Source organism: Phacochoerus africanus, chromosome 14, assembly GCF_016906955.1.
Source record: "Phacochoerus africanus isolate WHEZ1 chromosome 14, ROS_Pafr_v1, whole genome shotgun sequence".
NCBI classification, from domain to species: domain Eukaryota; kingdom Metazoa; phylum Chordata; class Mammalia; order Artiodactyla; family Suidae; genus Phacochoerus; species Phacochoerus africanus.
Window position 1 is genome coordinate 39,881,517 of NC_062557.1, and position 15,373 is coordinate 39,896,889.

The 15,373-nt window shown below is 54.2% G+C and overlaps 1 protein-coding gene across 8 annotated transcripts in view; it reads right to left on the reverse strand.

Annotated features, from left to right (window-relative positions):
* Window positions 1–863: 863 nt before the first annotated feature.
* LIG3 (DNA ligase 3) overlaps window positions 864–15,373 on the reverse strand; it is a 49,397-nt gene continuing 34,887 nt past the window's right edge. For 6 of the 8 annotated variants that reach the window (XM_047759050.1, XM_047759048.1, XM_047759047.1 and 3 more), the window contains exons 9-20: window positions 11,545–11,700; window positions 9,506–9,637; window positions 8,908–8,987; window positions 7,873–7,960; window positions 5,784–5,861; window positions 5,454–5,577; window positions 4,745–4,887; window positions 4,375–4,449; window positions 3,806–3,952; window positions 3,115–3,307; window positions 2,691–2,773; window positions 864–1,685 (exon numbers count right to left, since the gene is read on the reverse strand). In XM_047759050.1, coding sequence (XP_047615006.1) covers window positions 1,452–1,685; window positions 2,691–2,773; window positions 3,115–3,307; window positions 3,806–3,952; window positions 4,375–4,449; window positions 4,745–4,887; window positions 5,454–5,577; window positions 5,784–5,861; window positions 7,873–7,960; window positions 8,908–8,987; window positions 9,506–9,637; window positions 11,545–11,700 — 1,533 coding nt within the window. In that variant the 3' untranslated portion in view covers window positions 864–1,451. Of the gene's footprint in view, window positions 2,515–2,690; window positions 2,774–3,114; window positions 3,390–3,805; window positions 3,953–4,374; window positions 4,450–4,744; window positions 4,888–5,453; window positions 5,578–5,783; window positions 5,862–7,872; window positions 7,961–8,907; window positions 8,988–9,505; window positions 9,638–11,544; window positions 11,701–15,373 lie in introns of those variants that run through there. The other 2 variants (XM_047759051.1, XM_047759053.1) reach the window with 2 other exon arrangements.

The window sequence follows — 15,373 nt, forward strand, 5'->3', positions numbered from 1 at the left end:
ACACGGGGAGAGGGCCGGGGAGGCGCCGCCCAGGCTCCGACCAGGTATGTTCCAGAGGTGGCGTCACAGTTACCTCACTCACAGGGGCTGGACGACCAAGCCGGCCAACTTGCTGACGAGAAAGAAGAAGGGACTCTCTGAAGCTGGCAGAGCTAGCTGGAAGGCAGTTCAAGGCCAGATGGTGACGTGATGTGCCTCGCGGGCACGAGGCTGCCGAAGTGCTCCCACAGGTTTCCTTTCTAGGCAAGGGTCTAGCTGGGCCCACCAATGCCCATCTTCCCAGCTCTGGATCACCGTGTGCCAGGCGTGTGCCGAGTGCTTTACGTGACACGCCTTGGGATCCTGGATTTTGTACGGCCGCTCTATGATGTGGGTGCACTTCCAACCCCGTTCCTCTAAGGTCACAGCGGGTGAGTTTCTGTCTACACCCGCACCTTCCAATGTGGTGTGGTCACGAGCCACGTGTGACCACTTCAAGTGGAACAAAAATGAACAGTTGAGTTCTGCAGTTGCGTTGGCACGGTTCGGGCGCTCAGCAGCCCAATGTGGCTGGTTCACATCAGCCAGCGGAGATTTACAGAATGTTTCTAGTGAACTGTACTCATCTATGCGGAACTGTTTTCCTTTATTCAAATAAATCAGCCTCGAGTGGCACAGGGCCCGTTCTCTGCAAGCAGCGATGTGGACTTGTCCTCAGGTGGGTTTTAAAGAGCAGTCTTGTTTCTGACTTGGAGGCCCGTGTCCTCCAGAGGAGTAGCCCCAGCGACCTCCCTTTCCTTCAGAAAGGCCCCAAGTTCCTACCTGATTCTGGTTCCCTCCCTTCAAACTGGGACCCACACCCTGTAATAGGAGAACACAGAGAATTAAGACATAAAATTCGCTCTGTTTTCTTTCAAATGAGATTTCATTCCTGGCAAAAAGGGCCAGGCTGAATACAAGTTTTGCCAAATATAAGCATTTCTGAGGACAGGTCTTTTAAATACAACTTTAAAATGAGCCTGGAAGTAGAAGGGACAGGCTAGGGAGAGAAGACTGCCACCAGGACTGGCTCTGGGGACAGAGCTTCAAGAGCCTGCCTTCCCGCCACTCCTTCATCACTAGGGGAATTGGGGGTGAAGGGGGAGGACAGAGATACTCTAAGACTGTGCATTTGTTTTTTGGTTTTTTGTTTTTTTAAAAAAGCTTATTTTTTAAAGAAGGAAAAAAAGAAGACAAAACCAGCACCCAGATCAGAAAGACCTGCGTAGAGCAGCAGGAGAGGCTAGCTTCACTGGTGGTACCGCAGCAACCAGCTCCAGTCGGGAAGAGACTGTGTGAGGTTGGTGGGTTTGGGAAGACTTGGCGCAGCCTAGAGAAGAAAGCCCATGCCCACCCTGCTGGGTCCGGTGCCTGCCTGCCCAGCCAGAGCCCAGGCCAGGGGGAGCGGCGCGGGGGCAGGGGAGGCAGCAGTCCTAGCAGGGAGCCAGCAGCCTCCGTTTCCGGATACATGCCCAAATCCACTCCGGGGACACCTGCTGGGCTGCAGGGTTCTGGTCCCTGCTACCCAGCACATGTGTGGCCGAGGCCACGTCAAATTCCTGCACCAGGTCCCCATCGAATGCCACAAAGTAGCGTCTGAGCCGGCTGAAGTCTGGCGTGGAGGGCGGCAGGTAGAGCCGCACCCCGGTGAAGATGTCCAGCAGCACCTGCAAATGCACAGCGGTCAGGCGGGCCGTGCCGGGGCGGATGGCTCTCCCCCCGGGGAGCCGAGATCAGCCAGGAAAGGGGTTACAACAGGAGCCAAGAGGGAGCCACGGGCAGGACGTGGTCAGGACACGAGCGGAAAGGGTTTACTGGAGAACAGTGTGGCAAAACATCAAAACCCCTGACCTCCAGATGACACAGGACCGACACACCCTTCCGTCCTTGCCTAGAGAAAGCAGGGCGAAGAGACGGTCCCCACTGGGGGAGGAGCGTTTGTCCTCCTGGGCTGGGGGAGGGCAGCGATGCTGCTCGGTTGCTCAGGGAGTCTACTGTGTGCACGAGCTGGACGAGGGGCCAGGAGCCCTGCCCAGGACTGCACGGATTCCAGGGCTTTGGCGGCGGAGAAGATGGAAAGCTTCTCCAGGTTCTCAGGGGCTGGGTCCAGGGCCCGAGTTGCCAGACCTCCACGCTGCTGCTTGGGCGGGGTGGGGGCTGAGGTGGCGCAGTCACCATGGAGTGACCCAGGGCCTACTTCTCCATCTGCCCTTTGGGCCATCAGCTCCCCAGGGGTGAGCAGAGTCACTGGCCTCAGTAGGGGCTCAAGAGCTGCTGTCAAACCAAAGACTGGCGAGGGGGCACGAGAGGGGAAGGACGGTCACCAAGCCAGTGCCCTCTCCCGCTCTTCGCTGGCTGGCCCTGTTCACAAACTCACACTCCCACACCCAGACTGGGCTGCCTCCCCTTTAATGTCAACTGTGACCTGGGCTGGCTGTTCTATCTCCTGCCTGCTGGCACAGCTCTCCTTCCTCTCTGCTCGCTGGCCGGCCGCCTCTGCAAGGCAACAAGAGGGCACGGGTGGAGCCGAGGCCCTGCCGGCCCAGCCCACGGCCAGGAGCAGCTGCAGGAGGGCAGGTAGTCCTGAGTAACAGCTTTGCTCATCTCTCAGAGTTCAAGTGCAGACGGTTGGGAGCCCAAGGCCCCCCGTGCAGCGCTAGTCTCACCCTCACCTTTGGCTGGCAGGGGGTCTCGTCCGGAGCCTTCCGCTTCTCCCCCACTTTCACAGGGGAAGGCTTTGCAGCCAGCCTGCCGCCTGCAGGAGAGAACTTGGGATAAGGATGCAGAAGAGGGTCGGGGAGCTGAAGTCAGAGCCAGGCCCTTCCTCTGCTCTGAGAGGGGAGGAAGGGCTGTAAGCGGAGCCTTGAGCTCACAGGTGGCGCTTCCCAGAATCACAGGCTCTCCCAGGGGCCTGTCATTCAGCTCTGCAGAGCAGGAGTGTGCCCAGAATGGCCTCTGGCCCAGGGCTGGACACACAGCAGGAATGCAGCCCATGTCAGCTGCGGTGGACAGAGTCACATGGCCCCATGGCTGGAGTGTGTCGCTGGGTCCCGCCCTCCCGCCTGCTCATCACCCCAGCACCTCCCTTCTCCTTACCGCCTTTGCTGTTGGAGCTATTCAGCTTCCCTCCCGCCTTCTTGCCATTGGGCGAGGCCCTCGGGGCTTTGTGGGACACTGCTGGCCCCAAGGGGCCCTCGTTCTCTCCACTGCTGCCCCCAGTGGTGGAGCTCCCCTCATCTCCGGCCACTAGGGCGAAGGCCGCGCGCTCCTTGGACAGCTGGTACAGTTCCTGGGGGGAGAAGGTCGGTGCATCACCCCTTCCCAGCCACTGGCCTCAGGCAGCCTGTGGGGTACGTCTTGGGCACACGTGGCTGAGGAACAACGAGGGGAGAAAGAGCGGGGAAGAGCGGCTGCTTCCTTGATACTTTTCTAGCTCTGGCCCTGTCTCTGGGAAATGGGCACAAATCACTGTTCTCTGTTCCCGGGTTCTTATCAGCACCACAGACCATAGTAGCCTGGGGCCCAGGGTCTGCGGGAGGTTGTGACAGGAGCACTCCCTCCCTGGGACCCCAGCAGGGCTCTCTACTGGGAGATGTGGGCGGAGCCCCGGTACTGCTGCCCCTGGTCCTGCAGCAGGTCCGGCCTCCCTTCCCAGCACCCGCCCGCCCTCCTCGCCCGTCTCAGTGCCATGGGCGGAGGAGAGCATGGAGGGCATGGGAGGCAGGCGCCCAGGGTTCCCAGGTTGGGACAGGGGCAGAGGTCACACATGCAGCCCAGGAGCTGGCACCTTGAGTTGGGGGAGATTAGTGGCGGACTTCCAGTCCTTATCATCACGGATCCGGGTGCAGCGAGGGAATCGGATGGAGATCCCGTCGGCTGTGTGAGCCTCGGATCTGGAGAATTCAGCCCCTGTGATCTCCCACACGGCAGCTTTCTGTCAGGAGAAGTCGGGTCACTCACCGGTTAAGGAGAAAACATCTCCCAACCAGCTAGAAGCAATGGAACCAGGGAAACCCCACAAGCCATGGCTAACAAAAGGGAGGCAGGTTCAAGTATCACTGCTGCTGCTAATGCTGTGTGACCTTAGGGCAGCCCTGGTTCTTCCCTGGGCCGTGGTTTCTCTGTGGGAGCAGGAAGGAAGCGGGCCAGGTCACTTGTAGAGCAGGTCGTTTGGGACTAGAGCATGGGCAGTCCCCTCCTCCATCTACTGAGAATGACTCCTCAGTGCTGACTGGTGGTCCCTGGGCCTGTCACTTGGCCAAACAGGCCAGGTCCCCACCCCTGGGTGGACTGTCTCCATGGCACCAAAGAACAAGCTCATTCGGGGGCTGGAGGAGCACGGGTCCAAGCTGATACCTTTGGGTCTGGGACGATGAAGTCAGGGTAGTAGATCTTATTGATTTTCAGCCAGCCAGGGATCTTGCTGGGATCCTAGAGGAGAAAGAGGCTGGACCGGGCCATTGCCCAGACACGACTTAAATCCCTTTCTGGTCCCGGGCTCGTGAGAAGAGGTGACCTGGCACTCAACGCTGCGCCTCGCCCCAGGGCGTCCTCCCTGCCCCAGAGGCTGTGGTCTGGAGAGCATGCAGGCCACCTGCCCCAAGCTGGGAGCTCAGAACCTGAAGGCCAGGGCTGCTCCTAGGCCAAGCCGCAGCTCTCCTCTCTGGGGAGACGGCTGGACAGTGCCCTCAGAGCACAGCCGTCCAAGAACGTGTCCCCTCCTCACCTTGCTGATCTTCACCATGTCCAGCTCCGTCTGCAGGCGGGCGAGTGTCGCGTCGTCATGGCCGCCTGCGCACTTGGTGACTGTGCACCACTTCTGGCTGCTTGGGTCATAGCAGCCCATGAGGAAGATGGACATCATGCCACCTGGGAGAGGAGGGCTGAGCTGTGGGTGGGGAGCCACCTCTGCCGCCCCGATGCCCAGGGCGGGCAGCCTGCTGGGCAGGAGAGGGCCCGGGCTTGGCTTCGGGGTGCCAGCGCTCGGCTCCTGGATCCACCTCTCACTAGCTGGGCGAGTGTAACCTTTATTTGCCTCGATTTGCTCGCCAGTGAATCCAGGGTCATCACACGTCACGCTGGGCTCTGGTGGAGGAGGCAGGATGCCTCCAAGCACCAGCGCCTCAGACTCCAGCCTCCCCTCCAGTCCGGAAATTGAGATTTCTTCCCCCTGAGGAGAAAGCTGCTGGGCCCTGAAAAAACAGCTGGTAGTGAGCTTCCTTGTGCCAGGCTGGCGCAGGGGAGTCTCGCCTGATCTGTCCCTGCCCGGGTCTGCAGCTCTCAGTGTCCCCACCTGAGGGAACATGGGTGAGCTTGCGGCCACTGACCCTAGAACCCTGGCCACGCTAGCAGATCAAGCCAGGAAAAAGGCCAGCTGTGCCCTGAGTGATACCTTTCTAAGAAGTACCACCCCAGGGGCCAGAGGCCACCCTGACCTTTGCTCCCTTGCCCATAGAAGGCCCCAAGGACCACCAGGTCAGCTGTGTCAGCCATGGCCCCCTCATTCAAATAGTCTTTCTTCACTTTCAGCCAATGACGCTTTCCAGGCTCATAGGTGCCCTGAGGGGAAGCAAAAGAGACCACAAACTAGAATGGAAACTCCACCTGACATACTAGCCTGTCCCAGTGCCCAGCCGCTCTGCTCCAGGCACTATAGGAAACAGACACGAGCTCATCCTCTAGAGCCAGAGCCCTCAGCGCCCGCCCCCGGCACCGCCAGTCACTGCGCCACCTCCCGGTCAGGGCGGAGCCCGCGACCCTCTTACCTTCACGTCCTTGAGCACCAGCCCTTCCAGCCCCTCTCGGATCACCCGGTTGATCATGTCCACCAAGTCGGAAGCTTTCTGAGGGCAACAGGGGAGACGCTGAGGTTGATGTGAGAACAGAGAAAGACCGTGGGAGCGAGGCGGAGGTTCTTTCTCACTCACTAGCAAAGTGCCCACTGGAAACAGCCTGACTTGAATACCAGGAACAAAAGGTCCTGCAAAGCAGCGACCAACCAGAGAGCTGCTTCAGCTTCGGGACACCGGGAGCCCTGGGAAGGACGTTTCATGCCCTGTGCTCCCAGGGGCAGACTAGCAATGAACACAAGCCGACCTGCTCTCACTGGGCTTGGCTTTATTGTACTTTGCAGACCTTGTGTGGGTTTTTTTTTTTTTCCTTTTTAACAAATCAAAGGCTGTGGCAACCCTATGTTGTCAGAAGATGGTTAGTATTTAAAACATTTTTTTTGGAGACAAAAAAAAAAAAAAAAAGGAGTTCCCGTCGTGGCACAGTGGTTAACGAATCCGACTAGGAACCATGAGGTTGCGGGTTCGGTCCCTGCCCTTGCTCAGTGGGTGAACGATCCGGTGTTGCCATGAGCTGTGGTGTAGGTTGCAGACGCGGCTCGGATCCCGTGTCGCTGTGGCTCTGGCGTAGGCCGGTGGCTACAGCTCCGATTCAACCCCTAGCCTGGGAACCTCCACATGCCGCGGGAGCGGCCCAAGAAGTAGCAAAAAGACAAAAAAAAAAAAAATTTTTTTTTTGGGAGTTCCCGTAGTGGCTCAGTGGTTAACAAAACCAACTAGGAACCGTGAGGTTGCGGGTTTGATCTCTGGCCTTGCTCAGTGGGTTAAGGATCCGGCATTGCCATGAGCTGTGGTGTAGGTTGCAAACTCTGTTCAGATCCTGTATTGCTGTGGCTGTGGTGTAGGCCGGCAGCTACAGCTCCGATTAGACCCCTAGCCTGGGAACCTCCATATGCCTCAGGAGCGGCCCAAGAAATGGCAAAAAGACAAAAAAATATAAACAAATGAACAAACAAATAAATAAATAAATATATATTTTTTATGGCCACACTCATGGTATATGGAAGTCCCCAGGCCAGGGATCAAATCCAAGCCTCAGCTGTGACCTATACCACAACTGCTAGATCTGTAACCCTCTGTGCTGGGCCAGGGGTCAAACTTGCACCTTTGCAGCCACCTGAGCCCCATTAAAGACAATGCCAGATCCTTAACCCGATGTGCCCCAGTGGGAACTCCTTTAGCAGTATTTATTTTTTGGCCTTTTTAGGGGTACACCCAAGGCATATGGAGTTTCCCAGGCTAGGGTCGAATTGGAGCTGTAGCTGCTGGCCTACGCCACAGCGGAGCCACATCTGCAACCTACACCACAGCTCACAGCAACGTCAGATCCTTAACCCACTGAGCGAGGCCAGGGATCAAACCCACGTCCTCATGGATACTAGTCAGGTTCATTAACTGCTGAGCCACAACAGGAACTCCAAGTGGTATTTTTTTTCTTCTTTTTTTTTTGTCTTTTTGCCATTTCTAGGGCCGCTCCTGTGGCATATGGAGGTTTCCAGGCTAGGGTCTAATTGGAGCTGTAGCTGCGGCCTACACCTCAGCCATAGTAACGTGGGATCCAAGCCACATCTGCAACCTACACCACAGCTCACGGCAACGCCAGATCCTTAACCCACTGAACAAGGCCAGGGATCGAACCCGCAACCTTGCGGTTCCTAGTTGGATTCGTTAACCCCTGAGCCACAACACGAACTCCCCAAGTAGTATTTTTAATTAAGGTTTATACACGATTTTTTTAGACATAATGCTTTTGCTCACTTAGAGTAAAAAACTTTTCTATGTACTGGGAAACCAAAAAAGTCACGTGACTTATCTTACTGTGATTTGCTTTATTGTGGTGATCTAGAACCAAATCTATAGCAGCTCTGAGGTCCGTCTACAGGCACATCAGCCTCCCTCACGGGAAAATCATTAAGACTCACTCTCCGCATCGCATCTGACCCAAGGAGTTCTCTGCCCTGCTTCCAAACCCCAGGACACTGCCCAGGGTGGGATCGTCCCTCACCGAGACTTGCTTCATTTCCGAGAACATGATCCGGTTGGGAATTTCAACCATGTTATCGTGAAGAAACTTGCGCCGCTCACACAGAGGCCTGAGGGGACAGGAGAGCCGAGGTCAGGCTAGGGTCCTCCCATCCCCTGGAGCAGGTCTCAGCGGGGAAGGGGCACAAGAGTAAACCGCAGCTTCAGGAGAGGGTGTGCCACGGCTCAAGGCCCTCGTGTCTAGCGGTTCTGCCTGTCCAGGGGGACAGGGCTCCGCTGGGCCCAAAGACGGACAGCAGTGGCCCACAGCACCGAGCCGCTGCATTGCTGTCACTCCTGTTTCTACCTCATCAGCCCAAACAGTCTATAAATTCTGATCCCACTTGAAAAATGACTCTCATTTTCTGCAGGCTGCCTCACCCAGGCCCAAGGCGGGCTAGGGCTGGGGTCAGCAGGCTGACAGGCCTCAGCACCGCAAGTCTAAACCCCACCTCCTACCCCCAGAGTTCTTTCTCCTTCATCTCCTTCCCCGTCCACACTCAAGGATGTGGGCTGGCATGGGCGTGGGGGCAGGCACACACGTCTACATGAGGAAGGGGCCCAAGAACTGGATGTAGCCAAGTCAGGGTGCTCGTTCTCCCTAAGATGGTCCCAACCACAGACCCTGACAACCACAAGCTTCCTGCTGTTGGTCTCTTCCAAAAATAAAACCTCTGGGCTGAAAAGCATCTGCCTTATATACCCAAAGGTGCTACTGGAACCCTACTGTGCTCACAGGCTGTATCTCATCCACAGTCTGTTTTGCTGTAGCTCAGAGACTTCAGTGGGTGGTTGGGTTTCCTCTGTGCCTTAAACCTTCAGAGCCAAGATCTAGTCAACACCTTGACTCTTCCGAATGCTGAATGGGGAGCTAACTGGGGAGCAATTGCGCACCCTTCTTGGCTCCCTCCTGCTGTAGCTCCTGGGCACAATGAGGCACATGCTCCAGCCCCTTCTCCCTCCTTTCCAATCTGAAGCCCCCACCTCCCCACCTAGGAATCAAAAAACTATTACTCACCTATCCATCAAGCTGACATCGTTGAAGTAGATACAATCAAAAACAAACAGGCAGACGTTGGCATCCTGGAAGGCAGCTTTCTGTGAGGGAGGAAGGGGTAATAGGTACAGGAGTCGAAACAAAGCTAACAGAGCATGAAAAACGAGGGGCTCCAGTCCTCTTCCAGAGGCCCTCTGAAGCACCTGACACAAAAGTCCCATTTGTGCTCTGAAACCCACTTGGCAAATGGTCCCAAATGGAGACCAACCTGATTGTAAGTCAGCTGTCACTAATAGCTTTTTTTGGCCACACTTGCGAAACATCAAAGTTCCTGGGCCAGGGATCAAACCTGTGCCACAGCAGCAACCTGAGCTGCTGCAGTGACAATGCCAGATCCTTAACCCACTGAGCCATAAGAGAACTCTGTACTAGCTCTTTTTACGCAAAACACAAAAACACAACACATCTAACCTCAGGGCTAAATTCAGAAACAGCTCAGAGACGAAGATAAGCTTGACCTAAGTAAGCAATACATTCCTCTCCATTCAGCCAGACAGCACGAGGACACACACGCACACGTGCACACGCCACTCTTGCACATTGGGTCCTGAGCTGGTACCTTGTGCACTCCCAGAGTCCCAAAGGGCAGTGGTTTGCCTGTCTTGTTGTCGATCAGAAGCACCTCAGAGTCTAAGATCATGCTGTGGCCCCCAGGGAAAGCCTGGGGGATGAAGTCCTTAAAGTGGGCCACCTGGAGGCAGAAGGGTCACTCAGGTGAGGGAGACGGGTCACAGAAGGCAAAAGCCAAGCCCCAGAAGGGACACACAACACCAACTTGTGCAAACCCAGCTAACATGCAAAACAGACCTAGGCCTCGGCAGCCACCTAGACAAGGGGTCAGCTATGTTTCAGGATCTCTGCCAAGACCCAGGAAGAGGTCAGCCTGGGCTGAGGTCACTTTCTATGGGCTGCAGAAGAGAATGTGCAGGAAAAAGGAAGGAACTGAGGAGAAAGTGCAAATGAGGGGGAGAAGGTGGGACAGACAAACAAGGAATGGCGGGAGGGAGGGTGGGCAGGCAGGGATTTGTGCAGGAGAACAGACTGGCTGGAAAAAAGATGGAAGGAAGACATGAACCCCATCAGGAGCAGCGAGGAAAGGGAGGGGGTGTTCTCCGGGTGGGACTCTGAACCCACAGCTGTCTTCAGAATGAGGAAGAAAAGGACGTCTGGAATTGGATTTTTTCCTGTTAATGGCAGAGCCCTTAACGGTCCTAGACAGGAAAAGGTCACTGTAACTCACGGCGGCCCTTGCCGAGTGATGCCACCAAGGCGGCCCAGGGAACATGACTGTGGTCCAGCCCTCCCCTGGGCAGGGCACTGAGGCCATCGCTGCCTATGGCGCTTGGAGTAGGGACAGGAAAGGCTGGAACATCCATGCCACTCTGCTTTCACCCCGGGCCCAGCCCTCCATGAACCAAAGCCCGGAAGGGAGGAGAATGAATGAAGCTTTGGTAAGGGAGGGCAGAGAAACAGCTCCCAGGCTGGAAAGCTGTGCTCAGGCTCCTTCCTGAGGAGCAGGAGGTGCCCCTGGACAAGCTGCCAGGAGCTGTGCTCTGCAGTGTGACCAAGCCATCCCCATAGAGTGGCTGAGCTACGGACCAGAGCCCCACAGCATGCCCTCCCCTGGGGCCCTGGGAAAGTGAGTCTGAGCCGGGATCCATCTGTCTCCAAGATACTGGAGCTCATACCCCCACGGCTTCTCCCTGGGCACACCCCCAGAGGCTCCCAGAGACCGTGGGAGCTGAGAAGGGCTGAGGGGTGAGGTCTCAGTGCCCCCTGATTAAGGGCAGGAGTCTGAGCTCCCAAGGTCCCCAAGGGACTGTGTTTACCTCTGAATGTAAGCTTCCGGGGGGCAGAACTTCTGTCTTGTTTTTCCTGCTGTATGTGCATTACTGGAATAGTACCCAGCACAGACTAAGCACTTGATCAACAGTTGCCGAATGAATTAATGAATGACAGCACAACAGCTCTTTGCATCTGAGCCACGGCTTAGCTAGGGGGAGCACAGAGGACACGGAAATGCCACAGACAACGCTGCGTGTTGCTGGCCAGCTGAGCTTCTGCCCTGGCATCACTGAAGGCACCATTGCCCCTGGGCTCTGTGCTGACAGCCTCAGGGTCTGTCTCTTGGCTGTCCCTGCTAAGCAGCCTCTCACTACTGGAGGACTCCAAAAGTGAACAAATTCAGGAGTTCCCGTCGTGGCGCAGTGATTAACGAATCCGACTAGGAACCATGAGGTTGCGGGTTCGGTCCCTGGCCTTGCTCAGTGGGTTAATGATCCGGCGTTGCCGTGAGCTGTGGTGTAGGTTGCAGACGCGGCTCGGATCCCGCGTTGCTGTGGCTCTGGCGTAGGCTGGTGGCTACATCTCCGATTCAACCCCTAGCCTGGGAACCTCCATATGCCGCGGGAGCGGCCCAAGAAATAGCAACAACAACAAGACATAAAAAAAAAAAAAAAGAACAAATTCATTCGTTCATTCAACAAAGACAAAGCAGGCCCTATTTGCACCAGAGCTGGAATGGCTATGGAACAATGGCTCTGAGATGCTTAGAGGCAGGAAGGGAAGGAGGCAGAGAAGAAAGGAAGGGACCTATACCTTGTGCGGCAGGACGGGCTTGAGACTGCGGCTGAAGTAGCTGAAGTGGTCCCCCTTCTTATGCACCTGGACTCGCTCCCCATCGTACTTGATCTCAGAGAACATGCCATTCGGACACTTCTTCATCGCGTACTCGATGGACTTGCAGGCCTCGGCCTTGGGGTGGGGCAGGAAAAGCCCTGAGACTTACAGGTGCCCCTCCAATGAGGGGCTGCCCAGCAAGGACAGCGCAAGCCTGGCTCCCAGGGACCAAGAGCCAGAGTGCACACTCAGGGCAGCCTGCCGAAGAGGTGATGGGAGTGGCAAAGGCTGGGCAATGTTGTATCCTGACCATAAAAGCATCGCTGGACTTGACACAGGAGCTTGCGTTCTGAGCAATATGAATGCGACTCATTTGTGGAACAAATACAATTCTATTGAAACACGACTTGTTTTTTTTCCCTTGATAATTTAGGGTCTTGCAGGGTCTCTGGCTTATTGCTAAACACATCAGATAGCTCAGCACAGGAGGCACACAGAACCCAGGGGTCAGTGAGGCTGGCAGGGAGACAGTGCTCAGGGATCCCTAGGACAGGACACGACACAGGAGTGCTTATTCCCATACCTGTGCCATCTTGACTCAAACAACAACGATTAGAATCTTAGGGGTACTTCCACATGTCAGATCACAGACATCATTTCATTTCATCCTCAATGGCGCATCTTAGGTGATAAATATCGTTCTAGCTTTATCAATGAGAAAGCTGAAGTATGCTGAGGTTGAGTGCTCATGTGAGGCTACATAGCTAGAAAAGGGCAGGAATCAGATGTGAACCTAGGCCCGGCTCCAAAGCCCGTGTGGTTAACCAGCAAACTGTACAACTCAGGACACTCTTCAAATGACAGACTGTAGAACAGACTCCAGGAAGAATTCTTATTTAAGTCAGAAAGGCCACTAATGGAGGTACCAGCCCTATCCCTGGGGTGGAGATCTCACTATTTTGGAGCTGGCTGTCCTACATACATTCCTAGAAGAATATGTCTCTGTCCCAAAGACAGAACTCCAGACCAAGGCTTCAGTTACCCACACAAGACAGTTTCATTAAAAGCACCACACACCACTGCAACAGTGCAAAGGCGCTCACGGTAGGCATGGCCGGGGGCATGGAAGGTTCTGTAGCACACGAGAAGCCAGGCCTGAGAGGAAATCCCACTTCTCATGAAATGAGCAGAGGCCAAAGAGCTGGTCTTCATTCCCTAAGCTTCCCCTCCTTCCAGAAAAAAAGGAGACCCGAGACACCCAGACATAGAGAGCCTGGCTCTGCAACCAACCCTCAGAGCTACTTGGAGGCAGATCACGTTCCTTGACACATCCACCTGACTTCAGGAAAGATGACAGATGAACCGCTCTAGGCAGATGCTCCAGAATCACTCACATAGGGAAACTAAAGACCAAGAGAGGCTAAGTAACTCGCTCAAGTTTTATAGCTTGTTGGAGGCAGAGCCGGGCCTCGACCTTGGGCTCATCCACCAGGTCATGCCGACCCCTCCTTTGCCCTGACTCCCCCATCGAGAAACATCCTCTCTATCTCTCTTCCTCCCTCTCCAACTCCTCTGGCCAAACTGCACAGGCCATCAACATCATACACTATCAGAACCCTCCTATACAGGTGCTGGGAATGTAAGGTGGGGCAGCCACTATTGAAAACAGTAGGGAGGTCCCTCAAAACACTAAAAATAGAATTGCCCCATGGTCCAGCAATCCCACTTCTGGGCATATATCCAGAAAAAACTCTAATTCTGAAGATACACGATGCACCCCTTGTTCACAGCAGCACTATTCACAATAGCCATGACATAAAACCCACCTAAATGTCCACTGACAGATGAACAGATAAAGATGTGATGCATACATACAACGGAATACTATTCAGCCATAAAAAAGAATGAAATAATGCCATTTGCAGCAACACAGATGGACCCAGAGTTTATCACACTAAGTGAAGTAAGTCAGAAAGGGACAGACAAATACCACATGATATCACTAACATGTGGAATCTAAAATATGACACAAATGGGAGTTCCAGTCGTGGCGCAGTGGTTAACGAATCCGACTAGGAACCATGAGGTTGCGGGTTCGATCCCTGCCCTTGCTCAGTGGGTTAAGGATCCAGTGTTGCCATGAGCTGTGGTGTAGGTCACAGACACGGCTTGGATCCCGTGTTGCTGTGGCTCTGGTGTAGGCCAGCGGCTAGAGCTCCGATTCAACTCCTAGCCTGGGAACCTCCATGTGCCGTGGGAGAGGCCCAAGAAATGGCAAAAAGACAAAAAGACAAAAAAAAAAAGACACAAATGACCTTATCTACGAAACAGAAAGACTCACAGACAGAGAGAACAGACTTGTGATTACCAAGAGGGAAAGGAGTAGGGGAGCGATGGAATGGGAGTTTAGGATTAGCAGATGCAAACTAGTACACAGAGGATGGCTAAAAAACAGGGTCCCATTGTACAGCACAGAGAACTATACTCAGGAGATGGGATTAAGATTGCAGAATAGAAGGACTGGAGCTCAAATTCTCTCTTAAAATCAAAAAAATTCACAACTAAAGGCTGAGCAATCTTCAATCAAATGGACAGGAAACCTTAAAAAAGATATCCTACTCCAGAAGACAAAGAGGAGGCCACATCAAGAGGTAGAAGGTGTGATTATGTGATATAAGCAACCTCATACCTCCTGGGTGGGAAGCCCCACAGACTGGAAAGTAACTGGTTCACAGAGACTCACCTACAGGAGTGAGAGTTCTGAGCCCCACATCAAAATCCCACATGTGGGGATCTGGCTCTGGGAGAAAGAGCCCCTGGAGCATCTAGTATTGAAGGCCAGTGGGGATTGTGTGCAGGAGCTCCACGAGACTGGGGGAAACGGAGACCCCATTCTTAAAAGGCGCACACAGACTTTCACGAGCACTGGGTCCCAGGGCAAAGCAAAGTCTCCAGAGGAATCTGGGTCAAACCTGACTGCAGTTCTTGGAGGACCTCCTGGGAAAACAGGGGTGAATGTTGCTTGTGGTGAGGGAAGGACATTGGAAGCAAAGCCCTGGGGAATATTCAGCAGCATGCCTTTCTCTGGAGGTGGCCATTTTGGGAAAATCTGGCCCCACCTATCAGCTGTGAGAAGCCCCAGGACAAACAACAATCCAGGTGGGATCACAGCCCCACCCCTCAGTGAACAGGCTGTCTAAAGACCCTTCAGGCACACAGCTGCCTCTAATCCCATCCAGAGACAAAGCCCCACCCACCAGAGGAATAAGAATCAGCTCCACCTACCAGTGGGCAGGCATCAGTCCCTCCCATCAGGAAGCCTAGAGCAAGCCCTGTACCAACTTCAGCCACAAGGGGGGCAGACACCAGAAGTAAGAGAGGCTACAACTCTATTACCTGTAAAAAGGTCACCACACCAAAAACCTATAAAAATGAAAAGACAGAGAACTATAACTCAGATGAGGGAGAAAGAAAAAACCTCAGAAAATCAGCTAAGCCCCACCCACCAGAGAAGATTCTCAGCTTCCAGGAAAAAGACTTTAGATTGTTGATGCTGAAGATGATGCAAGACATTAGAAATAAACTGGAGGCAAAGATGGATAATTTACAGGAAACAACGAGCAAAGAGATACAGATATAAAACTTAAACAAGAAGAGATGCAAAATACAATAACTGAAATAAAAAATTCACTAGAAGCAGCTAACAGCAGAATACAGGAAGCAGAAGAACCAATAAGCGAGGTGGAGGACAGATTAGTAGAAATTACTGATGTGGAACAGAAAAGAGAAAAATGAAAACGAATGAAAA